This window comes from Stenella coeruleoalba, assembly GCF_951394435.1.
Source record: "Stenella coeruleoalba genome assembly, chromosome: 5".
In the NCBI taxonomy this organism is placed as follows: domain Eukaryota; kingdom Metazoa; phylum Chordata; class Mammalia; order Artiodactyla; family Delphinidae; genus Stenella; species Stenella coeruleoalba.
Genome location: NC_137150.1, coordinates 14,458,000 through 14,484,756, shown reverse-complemented (window position 1 = coordinate 14,484,756; position 26,757 = coordinate 14,458,000). Strand labels below are relative to the sequence as shown.

General features: G+C 35.1%; 1 protein-coding gene across 3 annotated transcripts in view; it reads right to left on the bottom strand.

The window, feature by feature from the left end:
• Nucleotides 1-7,266: 7,266 nt before the first annotated feature.
• DHX36 (DEAH-box helicase 36) overlaps nucleotides 7,267-26,757 on the bottom strand; it is a 57,959-nt gene continuing 38,468 nt past the window's right edge. For 2 of the 3 annotated variants that reach the window (XM_079923141.1, XM_079923142.1), the window contains 12 exons: nucleotides 26,306-26,370; nucleotides 25,439-25,582; nucleotides 23,064-23,181; nucleotides 21,965-22,063; nucleotides 17,205-17,378; nucleotides 16,970-17,056; nucleotides 15,952-16,035; nucleotides 13,691-13,790; nucleotides 13,508-13,598; nucleotides 10,728-10,848; nucleotides 9,911-10,063; nucleotides 7,267-9,510 (listed from right to left, as the gene is read on the bottom strand). In XM_079923141.1, the coding sequence (XP_079779267.1) occupies nucleotides 9,325-9,510; nucleotides 9,911-10,063; nucleotides 10,728-10,848; nucleotides 13,508-13,598; nucleotides 13,691-13,790; nucleotides 15,952-16,035; nucleotides 16,970-17,056; nucleotides 17,205-17,378; nucleotides 21,965-22,063; nucleotides 23,064-23,181; nucleotides 25,439-25,582; nucleotides 26,306-26,370 (1,422 nt within the window). In that variant the 3' untranslated portion in view covers nucleotides 7,267-9,324. The other variant, XM_079923143.1, reaches the window with a different exon arrangement.

Here is a 26,757-nt window from a genome sequence, read left to right as displayed (position 1 = left end):
TACATATGGGCCTTAGCTGCCCTAGAAGGCTGGGGCATTCTTAAGAACTGGGCCATCCTGTTTCTTCTTATAGTTTCCACAAAACTGCATGACTGAACAGCTTACCTCAAATAGTTCATAGCTTCCTAACTGCTGCTGACCCTTGGAGTATATACCTTATCATTCATTTTGGCCACTCAGTGTCTGAACCTTTGTGCTTGGGACATTTCACCACCTTGTGCATCTTGGTGGAAGACAAAGAATGACTCCGTGTTATTTTCTTTTCCTGAATAAAATTTCCACAAACTTAGTGGCTTAAGACATTCCTGTATGGTCTCACAGTTCTGTAGTCAGAAGTCTAGGACTGCTTGGCTGGGTTCTCTGCTTAGAGTCTCAAAAGGCTGAAAGTGTTGGCTTAACTGCTTTCCAGCTCATACCTGTTATTTGCAGAGTTCCATTCCTTGTGATGGTAGGACTGAGGCCCCTGTTTCCTTGCTGGCTGCTGGAGGGTGGGGAGATTGGAGGGTGCTCACAGCTTCCAGGAACTGGAATTCCTTGCCACGTGGCTCCTTCCATCTTCTAGGCAGCAGTGGCGTGTTCAGTCCTCACACTTGGAATCTCTCTCATTACATCTTATGCTACCAGCTGGAGAAAACTCTGCTTTTAAAGAACTCATATAATTATATTAGACCCATAGAATAATTTCCCTTATGAACTCAAATTCAGCCGATTTGGGACCTTAATTAGATCTGTAAAATTCCTTCGCCATGCAGTGTAACCTAATCGTAGCTGCAACACCAAGGAAGCAGAGATCATGGGATCATCTTAGAATTCTGTCTACAACACCCTCTATAAAACCTTAAAATGCTAGTTTTCCAGCATTCTTTGCAGCTAAAATACAGCTATGTGATAGGATACATAAATCAAAGGCATCTCTGTTGGATTTTCGCTCAAGGTAGTGACGAAAGAGGGAAGAGATGGGGAATATCATCTTTGGAAGTAGCAGGATGCATCCTCCTCTTTGGTCCCTCCTCCATCCCAAATTACTGCTGCGTTTTCCTTGGACTCTGGAAAGCGGCAGAGAGGCAGCTGTTTGCTTGGTAGACTTGCAGTACTAAATAACACAGGTCAGAGTTAAATAACACAGGTCAGAGTTTAGTGCCTACCATAATCTCCATTGTGGGTTCGGTCTCCAAAGGGCTTGCTCTGGAGTGAGGAAGTAAACCTCAAGGGCCTCGAGCTTCACTCTTCAGGCATCTAGCATACCAAGGTCCTGACTGGAGGAAATAAAACCTTGCTCTGGAGAAAGCTATCATCATCTTAGTTCTCAATTATTTCCAAAAAACAAATTCTCAAATGAAAGGATCAGCAAAAAAACAAAAAAAAACCTCTGAGAGACAGCATCTGGATACAGGAAAAATAAAAACAAAACAAAAAAACTGATACATTCACAGGGACTCTAGACAGTAAAATCATTAGTAAAATACAATTGCTTCGTTTATGGAGATAAAGCCAAACTTCAAAAAGCAATATAGAACAACCAACCAAAAGAAGTGAGAGAAAAAACAACTAGAAAATATGGAACTGGATTTAACATCAGATTTGATAGTTAAAAGATTCTGGTGAACTGAAAGAGAGGCTAGAAGAAACCTACAAGGAAGCATGAAGAGGAGAGAGATGGGAAGTGCAGGATTTAACTGGAGTCTCAGAGGAGAGAGAGGGGGAAGAGAGGGAGCTTTGGCAAGGAGACTAGGTCTTTCTAACCTTGCTCTGACCAGTCACAGGATGCAGGCTGTGGCCTTGGGTGAGGCGAGGACAATTCCTGCAGAGGGCTGGTGAGTGAAGGCTGTCATCTGGTAGCACTTCCAGCAGCTAAGGGAATACCATCAGTCCTGATGGAGGATCTGGGCAGAATATCACAACATTCACTACCTGTAGCTATGTCAATATTAGATAAAACAAGTCTGTAAGATAAAGGGGATGACTAGGGATAGAGCCTACATAATGATGAAAGTTTCATTTAACCAGGAAGATACAACAATTCTAAATATATATTCTTCCAACAATATGGTCTCAATAATAAGACAAAAATGAGCAGAAATATAAGAATTAAATCAAAAGTCACAGAATGAGACTTTAACACACCTCTCTCATTTGATAGGAAAAATAAAAAATCAATGAAGATGTAGAAGCTTTGGACAAGAATAACATAATAGGCTTATATAGGACACGCTGCAATTTCAGCATATACATTCTTTTCAAGCACACGGAGAATATTTATTTCTGACTACTTCCTGGGTCATAAAACAAGTTTCAACAAATTTTAAAGGATTGAAGTTATATAGAGTGAGGTCTCTGATTACAACATGATTAAGTTGGAACTCAATAACAAAAATTAAGAAATATCCATTTATATAGAAACTCTGACCTAAATTTAAGATGCAAAACTATAAAACTCCTAGAATACAGGAGAAGATCTAGGTAGTCTTGGGTTTGGAGATGACTTTTTAAATATAACACCAAAGACATGATCAGTGAAAGAAAAAACTGAGAAGCTGAATTTCATTAAAAGACAGGAGAATGAAAAGACAATCCACAGAGTTGGAGGAAATCTTGCAAAATATACCTGATAAAGGATTGGCATTCAAAATATACAAAGAACTCTTAAAACTCAATAATTAGACAACAAAACACCCAATTAAAAATGGGCAAAAATCTAGAAAACTCACCAAAGATACACAGATGGAAAATAAGCATATGAGAATATGCTCAAGATGCAACATCATTAGGGAACTGAAAAATTAAAATGAGATACCACTACACACCTATTAGAATGACTATAAAATCCAAAACCCTGACAACACCAAATACTGGTGAGGACACAGAGCAAGAGGAATTTGCACTGACTGCTGTTGGGAATGCAAAAACCACTGGGAAGAGTTTGGCAGTTTCTTAGAAAACTAAACACCATGTGACATAGCAATCACACTCCTTGATATTTACCTAAATGAGTTTAAAACTATGTCCACACAAAAGTCTACACACAAGTTTTTATATCAGGTTTATTCATCATGGCCAAAGTTGGAAGCAACCAAGATAATCTTCAATAGATGAATGGATAAACTGTGATACATCCAGACAATCGAATATTAACCAGCAATAAGCGAAATGAGCTATCCATGAAAAAACATGAAGTGGTCTTAAATGCGTATTACTAAGAAAAAGTTGCCAATGTAAAAAGGCTATACGCTGTATGACTCCAACTACATAACATGGAAATGGCAAAACTATGGAGACAGTAAAAAGATCAGTGGTTGCCAGGGGTTCAAGGAGAGGAAAGGAGGAATAGGTGGAGCACAGAGGACTTTTTTCAGGGCAGTGAAAGTATTCTGAATGGTTAAGTTATGGTGCATACCTGTCATTATATCAATACATTGATCAAAATATACAACACAAAGAAGCTAATGTTAAGCTAACTAAACTAAGCTAATGTTAAGCTAACTAAAACTATGGATTTTAGTTAATAATGTATTAGTATTGGGTCATCCCTTGAACAAGCGTACCAAGATGTTAACAGTAGGGGAAACTAGGAGAGAGTAAAGGTGATACGAGAATTCTGTACCTTCTGCTCAGTTTTCCTGTAAACCTAAAACTGCTCTAAAAAAATACAGTCCAGTAATTAAGAAGTTCCTCTAACAAAGGAAGTGGCAGAAGTAAACTTGAAACATCAGGAAAAAAGAAGGAACAACTGAACAGGTAAACATTTGGGTAAATATAATAGACTATCCTTAAGGTTTTAAAATGTTAGTTGGCTGAAAGCTGTATTACATTGTCTGATATGGTTGGTTCTCAACGTATGTAAAGGAATTATTTGGGAAAACTAAATGGTGGTGTCTTTTTTTAAAAAATAAATTTATTGTATTATTTTTGGCTGCACTGGGTCTTAACTGCTACACGGGGGCTTTCTCTAGTTGCGGTGAGTGGGCTTCTCACTGCAGTGCCTTCTCTTGTGGAGCACGGGCTCTAGGCGCGCAGGCTTCAATGGTGGTGTCTTACATATATTTTACTTGAAGTGGCAAAATGTTGCTACTTGTTCACTATGATAAGCTATACATGTATACTGTAATCCATAGAGCAAGCAAAAAATGCCCAAAACTTAAAGAGATATACTGATAAACAAGCACGCAGGCTTCAGTAGTTGTGCCATGCAGGCTCAGTAGTTGTGGTTCGCAGGCTCAGTAGCTGTGATGCACGGGCTTAGTTGCTCCGCAGCATGTGGGATATTTGGACCAGGGCTCGAACCTGTGTCTCCTGCATTGGCGGGGGGATTCTTAACCACTGCACCACCAGGGAAACCCCAGAATAGTTTTTAAAAGTGACCTAACTATATGTTTGGAAACACATTTAAAATGTAATTATATAGGTAAGTGTAGAGTAAATGAATCGAAAAATAATATCAAGCAAATGCCAATCAAAAGAAAGCTGGAGGGGCTATACTAGAACAGATAAAGTGGACTTCAGAGCAAAGAAGATTGCCAGGAACAAAGAATACTACATCACAATAAAAGGGTCAATCTGTGAGGAAGACATAACAACCCTAAATGTGTATGTACCAAATAAATAAAGCTTCAAAATACGCGAAGCAAAAACAGAACTGAAGGGAAAAAACAGACAAATCCATAATATAGTGGTTAAAGGTACAGAACAGAACACCATCAAGGAATGGGACCCAACATTTATTTAGCGAACACTCCACCCAACAACAGATTATACTTCCTTTCCATGTAGGTATGTAATATTCACCAAGACAGATCACATTCTGGGTCATAAACTGACAAATTTAAAGGAACAAATCATACGAAGTATGTTTTCCAACCAGCATAAAAGAAATCAAACTAGAAATTAACAACAGAACCACCACAGGAAAATCTTCAAACACTTGGAATATAAACAGCTCGCTCAATTTGTGGATCAAAGAGGTAAATATATAAAGAAATAAAAAACACACTGACTGAATGCTATGAGAATACATCAAAACATGTAGTTGGCAGCTAAAGCAGTTCTTAGGAATTTATGGCACTAAAACACTTAAATACAGAGAAAATCAATGAAACAAAGAGCCTAGTTCTTTGAGAAGACGAACACAATTGATACACCTTTTAGCAAGACTGACCAAAAAAGAGACTGTCCATGTCAAGAATGAAAGAGCACATACTGTTACAGATTCCAGAGATATAAAAGGGTTAAGAGGATATTCAAGCAACTCGACATAAATTTAACAACTTAGATAAAATGGGCCAATTCACTGAAAACCACAAACTACCAAAACTCTGAGCAGTCTTAAAGGTTGGCTCTGCAGTGCTTCCACATCAGCCGTCTTCCTTCGCTCCCATGCCTTTACCCACACCAGAAATGTTTTGTATTATGCCCTATTCATCATCTCATGGTGGATGTGCAACCTCCTGACATCATGGACCCCTAAAACTGGTGCTTTTCTCTTCTGGCACTTGGTAACGGTGGCTTAACTCTTGCCATTGTACTAGCCAATTGAAGAGTGGCACATTTTGCCATTTTAAAGGTCAATGAACTTAAAATTTTCTGCAGCTCTAAAATTCATAAAGAATAATCCTTTTTCTTTTTAATCAGATATATCCCTAAAGCCCCAATTACTTAACATATGAGGTGGGAAATCAAAACACACATATAAGTATATAAGACAACCAAGGAAAATGGCAAGTAAGCACATGAAATATGCTCATCAATGATTATTATATTCAATAGAAATAAAAAACAAAACCACAACAAACTATGAGACTCCACATCCGTTAAAGGCAAAAATTAAACAAAACAACAAATAACTAAAAATACCCAAGTACTGGTGAGAACTTGTAACACCTGGAACCATACTATATGGAGGGTGGGTGTATAAAACATGGTATACCCACTCTGTAAGTCAGGTTGGCAATTTCTTATATGACACAACAATCCTAATCATAGGTATTTACCCAAGAGAAATGAAAACATCTATCTACACATAGACCTGTATACACATATTCATAGCAGCTTTATTTATAATAGCAAAAACACTGAAAATAACTAAGAAGTCCATCAACAGGTGAATAAACAAGCTATGGTACAACCATACAATGCAATACTAAATAAAAAATGAACTAACTTCTGATATACACAGCAACATAAATATCTCGAAAGCATTATGTTAAGTGAAACAAGCTGGACACAAAAGACTACATATGGTTCCATTTATTTGAAATTCTAGAAAAGGCAAAACTAGTGACCAAATGGTTGCCAGTGGGAGCAGGGGATTGACTGTAAGGGGAAAAAGGGAGATTCTTAGGTGACAGGAATGTTCTATATCAAGATTGTGGTGATAGCAATTACATGACTTTATACATTTGACAAAATTCACAGAATTATACTTGGGTAACTTTATTATATATAAAATAATATCTTAAACCTTATTAAAAAAGAGTTTGTAACAGCGGTAACATTTTTTTTATATGTTGCACTTCCAGATACTCTATAATGAATATGTACTTTAAAAATCAGAATAAAAATGCCATGTAAAAACAATTAGCATATTATAAATATATTACACTACATGATCACAGTTACTTAAAAATATACACAGACTCGGAGCTAAAAGAGGGGAAGGAAAATTACCATTTACTTTGGGTAACAGAGTATGAAAATAAATTCTTCCTACAGCTCTTCTATGATTTCTAACTTGTAGGGTGGACCTTGTTTTGAAAATGAAGACGTGAAAATCACTTGCAATATTGGTATAAATGTATCTAGAGCTTTTGCCCAAGTTAATGAATTAGGAAGGTGTCGCATGGACTCACTTTTCGAAGACACTTCGTAAAGATTATCCAGTGGTTTATTTCTTGGTTTGTTTTTCTGTAAGTTTCTCTTTCAGGGTCATTTTTTTTAAGAGTTATCCTTGGTATCACTCAGAATGGTGAGGCAAATAGTTTTCTTCGTAATTTAGTATCTTATTCTTTAAAACTACCAAATAGCAGATAGTTCTGAGACCTGGAATACATTTTTCACTAAGTAACACCCTATTCTGTAAACAAAAGAAAAACATAAATAGCACCTTCAGGCAAAATTTCCATCTTGACTGGCTATAGAGAAGACATAAATTGGAGGTGATAATAACTCCTCTGATCTCTCTGAATAGCTCATCTGTTAAACAGTTCTGCAGGAACATTTTCCCCATTTATGGAGATTAAATATTTGTCTATGAACATGCAGCCAATTAACTAGTAATCTGTTTTTACAGATTTTTAAAATGCTTTCTGCCAAGACCGTTTTGGCCAACTGACTGAATTTAAACTGGATAGTAAAAGCAAGCCAAAAAAAAAAAAAAAGCCCAAACATAAAAACAAACGTTCTTACAGAATAGGACCTAATTATCACCTTCAGTTTAGGGGCAAAACTAATATGCCACAAAATGACCCAGTATAAGAATTCAGTGAGAGGCAGATCACTTTTGGGATACTAGCCAAGAGAATGGACTTAGAACACACAAATACATTCAAAACCCTAGAAGGCAATGATAGGTTGACATACATTCCCAGAAATGGAAGCAGTACCTGAACCAGTGCTGTTAAGATCACCATAGAATTATCAATCAATCCCAGTCATCATATGATACTCCTTTCCTTTGGCTTCTTTGGAAGGCACAATACAATCTGTAGTTTTTAGGGTGTAGCAGGATGTTCTTCCTATGTCTATTTTTTCCCAATATTTCCAGTACTACAACTTTTCTCAGACATAGGGTCAGACCGTTAGGTCGCAAAATAAGTGATAGAAGCCTCAGCAAACAGCACTCAACAACGCATAGTATGTGTTTCCGTTAATACCCTTCTGCCAAGTTATACAAAAGATCCTACTGAAAGTGGCTAGAACAAAGAAGGGTTTATTACATCAGAATAAGTCCATGTGCAGGGCAGTTGCAAAGTCTGGATAATTCAACAGCTCACTAGCATTATCAAGGACTCTGGTGATTTCCACCTGCCCGCTGAGCCAACCTTGTGATCCTAAGAGGGCTGCAGCAGCTCCAAGTGCCAGAGTCAGACAAAACAATGTTCAAAGGAGGAACACAGAATTTCCTTCTTTAAGTCTATTAGTGAGGAAAATCTTCTCAGATGCCCCCTTGCAGATCTCTTCTCAGCTTCCATTAGCCAGGACAGGCTCACATATTCATGCCTCATCAGTTACTTATAAGGAGAAAAAGACCATGCATGATTGGCTTAGAACAATCCAATTCACCCTTGGGAAGAGGGTCCAACATCCCTGGGAACAAGGCTGCACAGAGGAGGGGACACATGAACAAGCAACCAGGAAGGGAGGGACAAAATGGTTGTTGGATAGCAACTAACAGTATTTGTCAAAATCTGACAGGGCTGAAAACATACAGTACATGTCACACTAGCTTCCACTGGCTGAGAGGGTAAAATAGCACTCAGAGCATGGGGAAGAAAAGTCTAACATAATGGATTGTTTAAAAAAATGTTTCAAATAATAACTATAAGTACACAATACATGCCAGACACTAGTCTACGCACTTTACATATGAAAACATATTTAATCCTCATAATTGTTACCTGTATTTTACAGATAAGGAAAAGGAAACAGAGAGAAGCCAAGTAATTTGCCTAAGATACGTGGTAAGTGATGGAGCTAAAATTTGAACTTAGATAGGCTCTAGACCCATGCTCTCAATTGCTACATTACACTGCACAGGGTGATGTAAAAGTGGTACAAATATATTCTAAGATAAAAAACCATCAGATAAACCAAGGGATAGGTGGAGATGCAGAAAGCAACCCAAAAAGCTAGCCGAGATTTACACACTGTACATTTTATTAAATACTGGGCTTCATTACAACAAATTAATTTACTTCTGATAGAAGTTTCATTAGAAGAAATGTGGATGTGTTCAAATTCTTATCTGATACTGCTTTTTGGCTAACCATTCTATTTTTACTGATTCTATACTCAGTCATTATGGGCAGAGAGATTAATCTTTCATAACAGAACAAAGGAATTTCTCAAGTGGTACAACATTCAAAATATATGAGGAATACTCTCAAAATGTGGACATGACCACTACAGAGTAACTTTTTTATGGTATATTTATAATAGCTACAGATGACACTGTTAACTCATGCACATTAAGTCTTTATTTACTACCTACTGAAGGTTTCTACCTTACACATGAAAATTATTCATGTCCTGGGGTTTGACATCTACTCAAAAGTTAAACCATGATGGAAAATGGCTATCAAACTGGCTTTTCAGGGCACCACAGAAAAGCCATCAGCTGTAATATCCATCCTGAAACCGTGGTGGCAAGTTCCTGGGAGTTGCTTTTTCCTGTGTTTTGAGCAAGTCTATAATAGCTGAGAGTACTGCACAGTCTCTGGATTTAGTGTCCTTCCAGTCTACAGGATGGGGACTTTCAATCTTCTCTTGCAGAAGGATATCTAGTTCCTTTCTTAATTCCTGAAGTTGGAAAAATTATACATGTTCAACAAAGGCAGATGTACTATCAAACAATGTAATAAATAAAAGTGACTTCAGCTGGTACAAGAAATTTAATAAGCTATTATACAAAAAGACTGAAATATCTAAAGAGCAACTAACTAAAGTGTGGTTATGAGTAGCCAACTTAAGTAAAAAAATTCAAACTTTTATCACATTGAGCCATTTAGAATGGTTGGTCTGTAACTATCTCAAAAAACAATTCAGAAAAACTATGAATCAATTTCTCAGCACAATTTCCTCTGTTGAAATAAAGCAAGAAATATTTAACGTAACATGTATAACACTTGGAAGAACAAAACCACAAGACCACATACTAACTTGTATGCAGAATCAAAGACAATCATGTAAAGTCAGTCACCTTAACAAGATGGGCAATTCTTGCTGGAGACTGAAAGATAATCCATTCATCTACAGCAATAGTCTCTTGATCATTATCCTTCTGAATGGAAATATCACCTCCAAAGAACAAGAGACAGTATGGAGAAACTTCTGTGCAGTCATACAAGTATATCTATAATGAGAATTAAGGCAAATAAATACATTAAGGAGTCTGAAAGAATTATTGTCACATTAACTCAATAATATCACTAGTATCAATCTATTAGTGCTTTCCTTCTAAAACAGGTATTATCCTTTTCGTGTAATTACAGAGACTAAATTTGAAGAAATACCATTTAAACAAGCCATTCTTACTTCAGAGAACAAAGGAGTTTTATATTTTTGTTTCAATTCAATCAATAGCACTGTTCTGTAAACAAAATATTGCCTAAGTGATAAAACCAAAACACTAATATAGCTGAAGTTCTTTTTATTTATATATTAACAGAATTCCCACTTAATATTCTGACCAATACTTGTATATTGACAGGCCAACAAAATTCTCTGAAAAGTGTAAACTCTTATATACCATAAGATGCCAGTATGTCTTGAAAGCAGGCTCTGAAAGAAAATTATGCAAATCAAATAACCATCCCAATTAATTAAAATACAAAGATACATCATGACAGATCTGCACATTAAAAGTATAGGTTATCTGCTTTAAGAAGGTATAAGTCATGTCATAAAAAAAAATTTTTTAAAGAATAAATTTTGTTTATAATTATGAAAACTATACAATTTTAAAAATACAACAAGACTGTTATTCAGACCCATGGTTACTTTATGTATTCACTTACACTACTTGTTCTCATCTTCAGGTGATAGATAAGCCAGTTGTAGTGAAACTCTGTTTGCTCCACATTAACGGATTTGGGATGAATAGCAACTAGTCCATCAGTTTTTGTGTAAACTTTCACCCTTAAAAAAAGTTAAAATGTAGTTTAAAAACAAAACAAAACTCCGGAGGATTCCAAACTAATCCCAGAATCAAAATAAACTCCACAGATGAGTTCAATTTATTTTTGCAATATAAATTTCCAAATTTTTGTTTTAATAAGACATAGAAAAATAATTGGCTAAATAAGAGTACTCTAAATCATACAACAAATCCTTTTCTTATAGGTATAATTACTCAACATATTAGAAAGATGACAAAATATTCCCTAATTATGTTAGTATATATACTATACCAGTAAAGTACAAAAAGTGAAATACCTGATATAATTCTAAGTGAATCAGACCAAGAGAATAGTCTGTACATTTTACTGTAAATCATGCTACTGATAATTTACCATCAATTTACAGAATAACTGTGAAATGATCTAAAATTTAAAATGAAGAATTTTGTTTAAAAGGGAGTTAGCTAAAACTGGTTTTTAAAAACCTATTCTAAAATATGTTTTAAATGGTCTCACATTCACTGAACTCCCCCCACCCTTCAAAACAGGAATACTTGGAATAAATGTACACAGCTCTAGTTCAATCTCTCCATTTTTACGGGTCCTTCCTTTGATAGTCACAAAAATTTCACCTCAATTTGTAGGAGTCTTTAATTAATATTATTCAACAGGGAGATGTCTGATAGTTTATATAGTCAGTGGTAATTACAGAATAAAGCTGATAATCCATTAATCCTTCCTCTTTGTTTTTAAGAGCATCTTTTTCATGGTTCTAGGAATCCATAATATGTCTACCAAAATCTGAATCACAGTCATGAGCCATTATTCAGAATAAAATGAGCAACTGCTTTTCCTCACCGCACAGTCAATTTAACCAATGCCATCCTGCAACCCTACATCACCAGAACAGCAGGGTTTGGCAAACTTTTTCTATACAGGACCAGAGAGAAAATATTTTATGCTTTGCGGACCTTCTGTCACAACTACTCAACTCTGCTAGTGCAGGTGGAAAGCAGGCACAAACAACATGTGAACAAACAGGCACAGATGTGCTCCAACAAAAACTTAAACTCTTAGCCAGTATGCCAAAATGTGCTGACTAGACCAAAACAAAGCATAAACCCAAAGAAACTACCTTTCTTTCATAAAGCCTTCCCAGGATGGCAGAGGGATATATAAAATGTTTGTATTTCAAGGAGTCTCTCTGTTAAGCTACCTGTAAGTTAAGGGATAGATATGAAGAAGAATTTGACAAAGTACTGATGTCAAAAAAGTACTCAGATCACTTAAAATGTGGATACTCCAACTACAGTGATTAAAATTCATGTTACCCATAATCTTCCAGGTGAGAATAGGGTTTCTCAACATCAGCATTCTTGACATATTGAATTTTCTGTTGTGGGGGACTGTCTTGTGCATTATGGAATGCCTAATAGCATCCCTGACCTCTATGTACTAGATGCTAGTAGTACATACTCCTCCACTTATAACAACCACAGATGTCTGCAGACATTATCAAATGTCCCCAGGGAGGCAAAATCACCCAGGTTGAGAACCACTGCACTGCTGCACTCTAGGCTATCTTTGAGGTCTATATTTTTTCATGTTTACAGAACATCCAACTTTTTCATCTAACATCAGTTCAAATATTTTATGTCAATAAACAGTGACGTTTTATACGCCTAACAGAAATGCCATATAATATGGTCTTACAAAACCATAATTTCCCCACTGCTACTAGACATCTATGTTGTTTATAATATACCTGTCAAAAAACATTTGGAATTACTTCCTTAGAAAATATTAAATTCAAATATTCACTTATGAATCCACGGGGCCAGTGACTATTTTAATGACTGCTGATACATAATTCTAATCTAAACTGTCTTCCAAAAGCATGGCACCAATTCACATACCACTAGCCATTTGTGACTTTCAGTTTCTCTTTTTTCCTCACTGGAATGAATTCTTTTACTGGGCAAAAATATGCCTTATTTGTTGTCTCCAATTACAACTAAGGCTGACTCTATTTGTACATACATTTAAAGTTATACTTTATTTCTCAAAATAGTAAAATCACCACAATTTTATTCAAAGATCTCAAGTAGAAAATTACTTGTTTTAAAAGAGAGGAAAAGGGCTTCCCTGGTGGTGCAGTGGTTGAGAGTCCGCCTGCTGATGCAGGGGACACAGGTTCATGCCCCGGTCCGGGAAGATCCCACATGCCGCGGAGCAGCTGGGCCCGAGCAGCTGCGCCCGTGAGCCATGGCCACTGAGCCTGCACGTCCAGAGCCTGTGCTCTGCGGCGAGAGGGGCCGCAGCGGTGAGAGGCCCGCGTACCACAAAAAAAAAAAAAAAAAGAGGAAAAAAATATCCTGAAACAAAATTTACTCTAAACAAGGTATAGCTGGCTTACTGTTCTCATATTTACATTGATATTATATTTCACTAACATTCTTTGTGAAAAATGGGTGATGAAGCAGCAGACTCCAGGGATGTGCTATGAGGGAAAGTGATGCCCATGGTAAACAGTTTGCCTTCTCTTCAATGACCAAAAGTAACAAGAATATGGCCCTATTATGAGTAAGAACAAATGTACAATATAAGCCCTGTTGCAGTAGAGGATTTCGAAAGTTTGAGAGAACTACAAATAATTCATAATAATCTTCAATGCTTACATTTTTCTTTTTTTACCCAAATTTAGTCGGATTTTAGCAACTTTGGGATATAAACCAGCACAGATGACAGCTTTAATTATCTTCTCATTATCTATTGGGGGTGGGAAGGTAGAGAAAAAAAAGTAAAATATGGATACAACTGACAACAGCAGCAAGTTATTTACACTGTACTTTCTGCTTTACCTGAATTTATATTAGATTTTGGATCTTTAGGATTTCTACTGCTTACAAATCCAGCTCCAAGAAGATGCTCAGCAAACTGCCCTTTCATGTTATGCAGCATCTAGGGAGCAATGGTAACAAACAGAACTAGAATACCTTTCACACAAATTGATAGGGGTTATAAAGCATGTACTCATAAATAAATTTAGCTTTGAGCTTTCCCTGCTTTATGAAACACTTTTGCAAAAATGTGATGTTTTGGAGCAGGGGTTGGTAAACTACAAAATTTATAAAAACCTGTTTTTGTCAATAAAGTTTTACTGGAACAAAACAACACCCATTCATCAACACACTATCTTTGGTTGCTTTTGCATTATAATGGCAGAGGTGAGCAGTTGCAACAGAAACCATATGGATTGTAAGCCAAAAATATTTATTGTCCAATCTTAAGGCTTGCCTGCTGTAGGGAATAACAACCGATGTTTAAGGATCACTTCAGTTTACAAAAAGGCTCATAATTTTCAAAATTGCTCTCTACCCCATATTTTGAAAACAAAACAAAACAGGAAAGCATAGAGAAAATAACCAACATCCATATATGTACTACTGAAAATTAACTACTGTTACATCCTGGCACAAAAGCTTAAGGCCCGTTTCTTGTGTTTATTTATAAGAAAAATCACTCTTTGGGTAAAAATGATACGTGACTCATTATAAAAAGCATTCAAGTAGTATAGCAAAGTACAAAAGAAGACTACCCTAATCTCAATACTGTCAGAAATATCATTAACTAAGTAAATATTGCAGACACTTACTATGCATTTATACGGACAGAAGAATTAGACAAAAATGCTATCCTAATAACGGGATAACGTAAATATAGAAGCTGTTTTTACAAAAGCATTCAAATTAATTTTAGTTCAATTTAAGGAAGTTAAAAAGAAATGAAACTGAACTAGATGAATCTTACATTCTTATAATCATAAGAGATATTTAATAAAGGATCCTTGCGAGCTTAAAGTAAGAGATTATGAGACATAAAATTGTCACATTTAAGTATATATCCCTTTTATGAATTATGTGACTTTAGTTTCCCCACCTACATTCTCTTATAACTGACTCTCTAGGTCATCTCCTGGTTTCTATCACCATTATTTTATATTGTTCAGGATAATAACCTTTATTCTGTATCCATAATTCCCAATACTGTTTTGCATTTTTCCATATTTAATTTCAGTATCTACCACCAGCTGACTTAGCATGTACTCTCCATTCCTGAATTCTTTCTGATTCACTTCTTAATAGGCAGCATTTCATTGTCAGTAAATATTTCAAGATCAACTCATGGGTGCAGTATTTCAAGTGCTTTCTTGAATGCCTGTCATTTTTCTTTATACTTGAATTAGTATCTTGACTGGATATAATATTTTCAAAAAACACTTGGTTGGATTCAACCATCTTTTTTCATACTGTACTTCATTTTTTCCACTTAAGGGAAATGTTCTTACAATATATCTCTAAATACATATTCAATTACTCTTAATTTTTCTATGTAGAGACACCTATTACCTTTTTTTCCATTGGCTGTAGTATCTTTCAGAGTTATTACCCTTCTTTTCATTCTGTTAATGTTTGGGCACTTTTGATTAAATATTCTAGATTCTGGATTCTTTTACTCCCGTAGATTTGTTAAATCTATGCCACAAAGATGGAGTGTACATGTAATGGGGGAAGGTGAGGATATTTCTACTCCCACTGGCTTGAGATCACTTCTCCAGTTCAGTGCAGAGTCTGAAGTCTGATGTGCATCTGCCCTGTTAATTGTTCACTTTCTTCTATTTCACAAGTGCCTCCTGTCCAGTGTTTTCTCACTACACTAAGTCAGTTGAAGATAAAAATACCTACCCAAAAGTTAAAGAAAAGATACTCGCTCTGAGATTTTAAAACAGATTTTAGGAGTATTAGTGAAAATTTTCAGGATGAACATCAAAATGGTGCAGGAACAGTAATCGAGCCTCTCTGTGTTTTCCTGCTGAACTTTGGGCTCATTTTTTTTCTTAGCCATTAGTTTTTTGTTTATTATGCCATATACCTTTTTTGTTTTGTTGCAGTTGATTTAATAAAGATTCCTTTTATGATTCTGTATAATGATTCAACTTCATAAGACACACTCACACAAAAGTTAAGCAAAAACTAACTTTTTGCTATAGATTTGACTACACAAAATACATATAAGTCCCTAACCTAACATATGAGAAGCACTTCAAAACATTCACCATTACCTGCAGTGTGTTTGAAGACAGAAAATATTCCCAGCAATAGTCTTTTTCATATCTGAAACCACGTTGTCTAGCTGCTTCCCAGCCCTATGAAGAAAAGTATTGATATTGTTCCCCAAAGCAAAGACTGCTTACCAGTTTGTCTTTATTTTGGTAATAATTTTACTTTCTACTGATATTTCATTTTCTTGTAAAAAATTCAAAGAATTTCCAAATTAACAAACTAAAAAAAACATAAACTCCCCATGATCCTAGTTGTTAAGACATAACCAAAACTGAATTTGCAGACCTTTCTTTACACAAAAAAGAGCAAGTTATATAGTAACATACTGTGCATTTTACATAAAATAGCATCATTCTGTACATGATTGTATTAATCAAAATGAGCACTCTGTTGAACAAATTTCAATGCTATTATATATTTTCAACTTCAAAAATATATTGTTTTACTTTGCTTTAAGCTAGAGAAGGAGGGAAGATGGGAAAAAAGAAAATACTGAATGAGCTCAAAAGGATAAACTTTCCCATAATAGGTAGTACAAAACTGAGACTAGAACTACAGTAAAAAGATGCTGCCTCTATACACCAAATTACATTTAAATGTTGCAAAGATGGATGATAAATGTTTATCCTCGGATAAGCTTGTCTATAAGAGAAAAAGTCTCTTTATCCTGAATAGTGTACATGACTATCATGCTCTATCAAAAATGTTAAATCTGAATACATGCATAGTTTATTAATGAACAAAAAGGGACCTTCTGTCATAAATGTCAGTAAGACAAAGATACAAAAGAATAATAGCACATAAAATTTTAAAATAAATTGTTCACTTGTTCTATTGTTATCAAAACACAAATATAGACTTTTTTCCAAAAGGGTAAATGTAATGAGCTATCACAAAATTGAAAAATGATGTACAATTTTTTTCCAAATGTTCACCTAATTTTAGGCATTCTCACTTAGCAGTTTATTCCTGATAACTATAATACAGATTTTTAAAATTTAAAGATATTCCTTTTACCTCAAATGCATTCACAACTGTCAGGTGATCACTTTTAGTATCCTTTGCCAATTCCTTTCTTCTTGCATCTGCGACCTTTTCTTTTCCCTTAAAACAGATGAAGGCAACTTAAATTGCTCTGATGGTATATAACAGAGAATGGCATTCTAATAAAAAGCCAATGAAAAATCTATCTAAGAAAACAACTACCCTGTGTATCTAAAAATACCTGGGCTTTTACTTGTATCTTTCTTACCAGTGGAATCACAAAGGGATCTCTGAAGCTAAGACTAGCAGCAATGGTGAGCACCGGGTCGAGGCAACAGAACAGAGCTCCAAAAAGAATCATTTTTCCAATGTGTGGCTCAACTGGTAATCGTGCTAAGTGGACTCCAAGAGATGTCAATTCTTCTTGTTTATCCAAAGCGTTCTGTAAAGTAAGAGTTTATGTTTAAAACACATTGTAAGCACCACATTTTAGTTTGCTTAAGAAAAATATAATAGGCCACTCTTAAGTCCAAATGCCCTAATATTGTTCAGCTTTAGTTCTCTTCATCAAAACATAAGTTTGCAACATAAGTTTTGAGGTTAGCAAAGGTTAGAAACTTACTTAAACAGAAGCAACTTGGCTTTACTATAAATGGTGGAAGAGAAATGAGAGAAATAACACACCAGTAAGTCTTCAAATAAAATCACCCAGTAAAGTACAAGAGTTGTAGGAGAAATAAAACAAAAAATGAGACACTATTACATATTTGGAATATAGAATGCATAGCCCCTAGATTCTAGTACTTTAGGAGACATGAGACAGGAGAGCAAGAGATAAAATATTTATCTAGAACCCCCCACAACGGGGTGACTTCTACTCTGATTACCTAGGTAATTTGATCCAATCATCCTACTGAGCACAGATGGAAAAGCTGCTTGAAGACTGAGGAGTTACAAAAGAATTACAAAAATCACAAGTCCAGGATTAGGGGAGGGACAGAAGTCCAAGGAAGTGAACCCAACATTGGGGCATCTTTTCCCAGAAGAAGCAACATAAATCCTCTCTGGAAGAAATTACCATCACCCCAAGCTCCAAGTTTTTATCTACAAAGACCTCTGTAAATACAATGTCTAGTACACATTCAAAATAACAAGATTTGAACAACAACAAAAATAATAAAAAATATAACTCAATTGCCCACCCCCCCACACTGGCAACCAACCACTAGTTTGTTATGGGGTGGGAGAGTGGGAGGTACAAACTATTGGGTGTAGAACAGACTACGAGGATGTATTGTACAACATGGGGAATATAGCCAATATTTTGTAATAACTGTAAATGGAGTGTAACCTTTAAAAACTGTATAAAAATGTAAAAATTTAAATTAAAAAACAGAACAAAAATAACTCAAATGTCTCATTAGACAAAGATCTCTACTAAACATTTATGGAGGAAATAACCTCAATCTTATAAAAACTCTTTCAGTGAATAGGAAAAAAACAAAACAAAACCTCTCCACTTGTTTTCTGAACCTAGCATAATCCTGGTACCAACTTGACAAGGGACATCTGGAAAAAGGGAAACTAAATAATCTTACACATGAGAAACTCAAAATAAAATAATGGCATACTGAATCCCAGCAAGATAGGTTTGTTTCTGGAATGAAAGTTGGTTCAACAATTGAAAAATCAATGTAATTCAATATATTACAAATTTAACATAAAAAAACAGCATAATATGATCTCATTAGAGGCAGAAAGGTATTTGATAAAATCCATTATCCATGCATGATAAAAATCTCTTAGTAAATTAAGAATAGAAACTTCCTTAATTTGATAGTTTCCACCAAAAATCTTCAAAAAACATGCTCAACCAATTTTTGACAGGTTTTCCTTTGAGAATAAGAACATAAGAGTGCACACTATCATAACACTTCTGCTCAACATTGTACTAATGATCCTGGATGACAGCTGGAAAGGAATAAATAAAATTGCAATTATTTATAGATGTGACTGTGTACTCAAAAATCTACATATAGTTATCGGAGTAAGTGGGTTTCATAGCATTGATGAATGCAAGGTCAACATTCAAAACCAATTTGATTTCTGTATATCAGACTCACAAGAAAATGAAAAATTCTGAAGTCTGAATATAATCCAGAAATACTACAAACCAGATATAAATCTTTTAAAAAGTTCTATAATACACAGAAAACGCTGAAACACCAAGAGATTAAATAACTAAATCAATGGGACAGATCATGTTCTTGTTTGGTAAGACTCAATATTATAATTAAGGCAGTGTGACACCAGCTCAAGATAGAAATATACACCAATAGAATAAAGGAGAGCCTACAAACAGACAAATAAATCCATAGACACCTGATCTATGACTATGGCTGCAGAACAAAGAGGAAAAGGATGAACTTTTCTATAAATGGTTTCGGTCAACTGCTCTACATATCTAAAAACTTTGATTCCTACCTCACCTACACACACACACACACACACACACACACACACACAAATCCATTGCAGATGGATTATATAGCTAAGTGTGAAAAAGAAAACAAAGTTAAAACAATATATCGTCATGACTCCAGGGTAGAGAAAAACTTACTAAAGGACAAAAAGCAGTAACAATAAAGAAAAAGACTGATACATTTGACCACATTAAAATTAGGAATTTCAGTTTATCAAACCACTGTTAGAAAGTGAAAAGGTAAAAATACAGACATGTGCAATATACAGCTGACAAAAGGCTCAGATCAAGAGTACACAAAGAATATATAATGACCTCCTACAATGCAACAGAAAAACAGGCATCAATAATTTATAAATGAGACTATCCAAATGGGCAATAAGCATAAAAAGCTGCCTACAAATTCAACAGCAGTCATGGTAATGCAAACTAAAGCCACAAAACTACTACATACCTATCAACATGCTTAGAATAAAAGACTACAGGTTGGTGATGCTATAGAGCTGAGAATGCTCACCTACCACTGACACTGGTAGGAGTGTAAGTAGTTTGACAACTTTGGGAAATGGTTGGGCATTACCTACCGAAGTTAATCATACACATACGTTATGACTCAGTGAATTCACTCAAGTGTACACCCATGAGAAATACTTAAACATGTGCACCAAGAAACAATAAATATTGAAGAACAGTCATACCAGCACTATATGTAACTGCCTCAAATTGGAAAAAACAAAAATGCCTTTCAGTAGTCATATAATAAAATATGGTAAAGAAATGAAAATGAATGAACTATAGCTGAAAGCAATAATGCACATGAATCTCACAATGTTTCAGTGAAAGAATACAGAACCCCATTCCCCCTTGCAAAAAAAAAAAAAACAAAACACATCCTGTGTGAGTTCATGTAAAGTTCGCAAAAGGCCAAGTTAAACTGAGCTCTTTAAAGATGTATACTGGTATGGTAAAACCATCAAGAAAAACAAGCAAGAGATTACCATTAAAGTCATGATAGAGGTTATTTTTGAGCCTGAGAGTAGAGTAATTGGGCGAGGGTAGGAAGTTGGTTTTTAGGATACTGGAAATGTTCTTAACTTCTTGACATGAATAAAAATAAGAGTGCTCACTTTGTGATAAACCATTAAGCTGGACATTTTTGTTTTACTCTTTTACCCTGGATGGGCATGCTGTATTGCACAATAAGTTTTTTTTCAAAATGTAGGCTTCAGACCCTACTGTTGGCAAGGATTTTCCAAGCCTTTTCACAATTTCGTTGCCTACAAATGGCTAAGTAAAGACTGGTTCTTAAATTCAGTTGGGAGAGGAAGTCATCCCACTCTGGCTTCAGACTCCAGCCGCCCTCTGGTTGTCTGTCTCTACCACAAATAATACGTTGATTCTCTGATCACCCCGTAGCCCTCTACTGCTGTTCTATTCGATAAAAGTCTGGAGGGAAGAGAGGTCAGGAGTAAAACCGCACTGCTCCCTAAAATACCAGTAACCTCACTAAATCTAATCCAAATTCCAACAAAGATGGTCAGATAAGTTACAATGCTTTTCATTTAAACAACTTAATACATTAAGAGCTTATTTTTACATGGACCAAATTCTCAAATTTATCTACATGGATGGGCACAAATAAAATTGAAATACGTAAAATACATCTTCAGCATCCTCTAGCCCAGTACTAACCAACAGAACTTGCAGCCTTGACAGAAATGTCTATTTCTGTACTGATTATGTGGTAGCCACTAGCCATATGTGCCTACTGAACATCTAAAACGTGCAAGTGTGACCAAGATACTGAATTTGTAATTTAATTCAAAATTTAAATTTAAACAGTCACCTGTGGCTAGTGGCTACTGTGTTGGAACGCACAGCTCTATTCTTTCTCTCCACTTTGGGTATTAACTCACTCACTAATTCTCTCCAGTCCTGTGCCGCTTCTCAACATGGTCTCATGAAGGGATGGCTACCAACTAAGTGGTCACTTGACTAAGACACTGAAACTAGTTCCTCAAAACACTGACTTCATAAAAGAATCTAAGGGAAAAAGCTGTAAGAATAAAATGATAGGTAGGGGGATAGGATATTTTGGAGAAAAGCCACCTGCTAGTATTCCTTCAAAAACAGAAGAGCTGCCTTTATAAAATGTTCACACTGTTATTAAGTTACCTGGATTTGACAAAAGCTCTAAAAACATTATGGTAATCAGAAAGAGTAGAATAAAGCAACCAAATTCATTTCTAGAATACAAATGAAGAGGACCAGTAATTGAAAGATTTCAAAATTTTATGTAATTTGAAATCAGGCCTATAATGAAAAAACTTGTGTGGAAAGAGCCCAGTATAAGAAAACTCACAAAGGTATCATTTTATAACTTTCTAATTTATATTTCATATTCCAAGCTGAATAGCCAAAAAGTGAATCAATCTGGCACTGCACATTCATTGGCCTACCTTGCCACAATGAAAGTAAATTTTATAATTAGCTGGATTACTTACTTTAACACTCTAAGTTAGAATTTTTTTAAAAATCAAATTTACCAGTTCCATCAGGTGTTTTATGGAAAGTAACACTGCTTCATTCGATGGTGGATCCATTAGCCTACTCAGAAAGTAAGCAATTCCACCTAGCCTTAAAATCTGGGGAGAGACAAATATAATTAAACATATATCATATATTGACATAACAGTTTAATCCTGCCTGTGTCACTGACTCAAAATAAAGCATCAAACCTATACACAATTTTCAAGTTAGTTATTTTACCAGAATAAGTAAAAATTATATTTGTGATTCTATAAAAACATGTTTAAAGGCCAACATACTACTTTCTAACACCCACCAACTCTATTAATGAGAAAAGTAGCTGGTTAAAATCTCAACAAACAAGTTGATTACCAATTACCTACAAAATAAGGCAGCTAATTTTATCAAAATACATTAAGATGCTGAAAAAATGGTAAGTAGTCTATAATGAGGGATCTTAAGACATAACAACAGTAGCTAACAATTACTGGACACTTACTATGTGCCAGGCACTGTTCTAAGAATTTTATATGAAGTTAATTTAAATAACTTGCCCAATATAACAGAACCAGCTTGCCACAGGATGATGTGGGATTCAAACCCAGGTAGTCTGGCTCCAGAGCAGTATGTAATTTAAAACTGTTTAGTCAATAACTGATCAAAGCTTTAAAAAATATAATTTACAGTTGACCTTTTTTGAACTGCATGGGTCCACTTACACACCGATTTTTTTCAATAAATATAGTACTTGCATTTTTATTTTACAGATTTTTAAATTAACTAAGCGTGGGGAAAGGTTTGTGTTCAATCAGAGGTCACAATATGTAGAATCAAAAGAACTAGGGTTTGAGTCCTGATTCTACCCAAACTGTTTCAACTAACCACCCTTGGGTGAGTCATTTATCAATTCCTTTGTTTTTGAGGCAGAAAAGGCAGCAAGTGGATTTTTGGCAACCCTAATCCCCACGCTGTTCAAGGATCAACCGTACTAACACACAGAGAAAAACAAATGCATGGTAAAAATTCTTTCTGGCAGATTAGTATACTACTTTCCTCTATAAAAGATGCTGAAAACTAGAACCCTATTTACTTTCTTAACTCTCCCAGCTAATTTACCTTTATTTGTAAACAAAGTTCTTCCAAAGGCGTTCTCAAAATTTCTGGCAGTTGATAGTCATCTAGAAGGCTTGCTCTAAGACCATTATACAGATGATAGCAATGACCAGGTTGAACTCTTAAAAAAAAGGGGGCGGGGGGTGTATTATCAGTGACTTTTTAGAACTCCAGAGAAAAGACTAGGCAGGGGAAGTAGTCAATATTTCTTTCAAGTCACACCATAACTAATTTACTTATTATTTCATTTTTATTAATCACATATTCCTTCTCCCCACCTGTTTTGAATAAGCTTAAATCCATTAACCCTAAGTCCTAGTTCTAAAAGATACAGGATTGCCTCCCCCTACCAATAATTTGGTTCCCTGTTTCTATCTTACAGATTCCAGACTTCTATTCACAATAACAGCAGTATACGTAGGTTAATCTCTTTGGGCCTTGTGAGCATTTTATGTAACAAATCCCGGTATTATGTTAACCTGTCTATATTATTTTAAAAGCTTTTAGGTATGTGCTATTTATTGAGTTCTCAGAGGGATGTTAGAAATGGTTATTGTTTGCACCTAGTGACCTTAATGATACTATTCTTTGTACAATGTTAAGGACAGATATGAAGAGGTTAATGAATTCATTCATCTTCAAGCAGAATAAAATATTTCTGTAGGCGCTTGCTGTTAAAGGAAGGGGAGGCCCTTTCCTATAGGAATAAATTAATTCTAAAAATCTCACCTATTTCTGTCATGAGTCTACAAAGACCCATTATCTAGTATATTACATGTCTGCAGAAACTAAAAGTAAGAGGGTCTCCACTGAGGACCACGTAGTTAATATAGTTTGCTCTGGCCTCCAACATAATTATCAATCTAATTAGCTTTGCTAAAGGAATTTATATCTAGAGAGTCCACAAGGGACTATTTTCCATTTGAATTAAACACTGTGTGTGTATATATACATATATACGTATAACCGAAATCAGTTTGCTGTACACCAGAAAATAACACACCACTGTAAACCAACTATACTTCAATTAGGAAAAAAACCCACTGTAATTCCACAGTTAACCTTCACCAGGATAGTGGGGATGAAGAATTAGATAAAATGTAATACTTCATTTACTCTATTTCCATAATTGTTCTCATGGATCAAATCTAAGGCCTAGTGTGCCTAGTGTGTTTACTATTCATTTATAAAAGTGTGCCAAAACCCATTCGCCACAGTGAATACTTTTTGAATCAGTATCCAGTAATGACAGGTCTGCATGGGAAAACTCTAATCCTGCTAGGTCCCCAATCAAGGTATGCCCTGGTTAACTGATTAGAAGGTACACTTCGTGAATTAAGCCGTGACTATGCTCAACAGCACCAAATGCATAATCTAATAAACTACCTGGAAGTCAAGTTATACTGGGATAATCAGCAAAGATCATAGCAAGTGAGTCAGAGCTTTAAAGATATAGTACAAACTTAAAGGACTGATAAAATGGTCTGTAAAATTTTCTTTCAACTCTCCTTTCTTTACTTAAGGCAGTATTTGAAGATTAATAGGAATCTTTTTATTCTACGTGTAAGAGGCAAAATAAAAACTCTCTTCTAAAACTCCAGACAGGATTCTACTACTCATATGAGTAAGAGTGTAAAAATACTGTGAAGTATGCATTACAACAAATAATAAGTGCAATTATTTGTGTTAAAGGCAAACCTTTTCTCCTACCATTAAAACAGAGATATTTCTATTTCTTCTGTTATCACCACATCAGTGGGGAAAAGGTATTTTCCCTGTGCTTTCATCGGTAACTGATAGTGAAAACCCAGCACAGCTGTGAAGTATACTCATGAGGAGCACAGACTGTGAAGCCAGACTGCCTGGCTTCAAATCCTGGCTCTGCTACTTACAAAACTGTGTGACTTTGGATAGATGACTTAATTTCTTTGTACCTTAATTTCTTTACCCTTAAAATAGAGATAATAACCTACACTTCATAGCATTGTGGTAAGGATTAAGCAAGTTAATGTATATAAAGAGTCCATGAGATGATCTGACATTCAAATATTATTAATAGCTATCATTATTAGTAATATATGCTTCTTAAAAAGAAACACAATTATAAGTAATATAGCTAATAACATAAAGAATATTAATTTTAATTAAGCAGACTGAGGAATGAGAGGTAGAAATACCATAAAATAGAAAACTTGGTAGGATAGTTTTTCCAAAGCAACTATGATTAAAACAACTTTCCCATTTAAAAACGTGCTGCAGTTAGTTTTAAAAAATATAAAAGGTAACTGTCCTAAATAAGTATTTTTAAATGCCACCAACACATTTTGCTACACAATATTTTTTTGTTTTTAAGGCTTCATTCAAAGGTCCCATCTTACCTTCCAGCTCGACCTTTCCTTTGTTTAGCATTAGCTTTACTAACCCACTCAGCAGACATTGTACTGATGTTGTTCTGTGTGTCAAAGTGTGTCTCCTTTATTTTTCCTCCATCTATTACATAAACTACATCATCTATGGTAATGCTGTTTAGAAAATAAATATTTAAAAAATGTTAAAAACACATGAAGAATACATTAACCGATAACAGGCCTACAAACAGGGATTTTAAAGCATTTTTTATTAAATCAATTTGATTTTTAGCAGTTCTGGATTTTCACCACTCCTCCCAGTTACCAACATAAGGGGGATCAAGCACCAAATCACAAGCAGCATCAGCAGCTTCAGTGGCAGCACACAGAGCCAATCTTACAGATCATGTGCTAAATTCTTATTTGCCTACAGCCAAACTTCACAACTTGCCTGAGGACTTTTGTACCTAACTTTATGAGCCCTCCAGTTCCATGATTTAATATCAGTTTCCACAGAACAATCTGTTCCAGCTACCATACTGGTATAGTAGTACTTCCAAGGGAATTCAATATATTTTAAATGCTGTATATAACTAATTACCAAACTACCGAACAATTCTACTCCCAACCAGAAAAACTGACCTCAGTCCCCATGCTTCTTTAGGAAAGCGTTAAAACAACCACTTAATAGGCTATTTCTAAAGAGGCTAGAACATTAGTATACGCTGAAAAAAACCCCACGAAACCTATGTTCACTACCGTAACTAAATTAAAATAGCTTTACTTTTAAGAAATTACTAAGTATTTTGTAGAAGAAAAAGATTAAAGTATGTTGTTAATTTATGGGGCTCAAAACTAATGTAATCATCAGTAGTTGGTAATTAAAACAATTTTTACCTAGTCTCTGCAATGTTGGTAGCAATTACTATTTTCCGAACACCAGGAGGGGTTCTTTTAAATACCTGTAAGAATAAATACATCAAAATCCCAAAAGTAAACTAATTTCTGATACATCATTCTTGCAAATAGAGGAATTACTTCAGGTACTGTTTATTTTTAGCAATTCTGTGTTCACTGACATATGCATCTAATATTTATAGATATATTTATACGGTATACATCATCTTCAATACCAGAGAATTCTTTTGGTAAACCAAACTGAATCTCCCACAGATGTCAGAACCTTACCACAAACAAGATTTCAATGAAATGTGATAATTTAAATATAGAGATAATTTGAATTTATAGATATTTTAGTATATAAATTACTAATAATATTTAAATATGATAATTTAAAATTTGTTTTTTAACAAATGCTGGAGAGTATAAACGTCTTATTGTACAGTCAA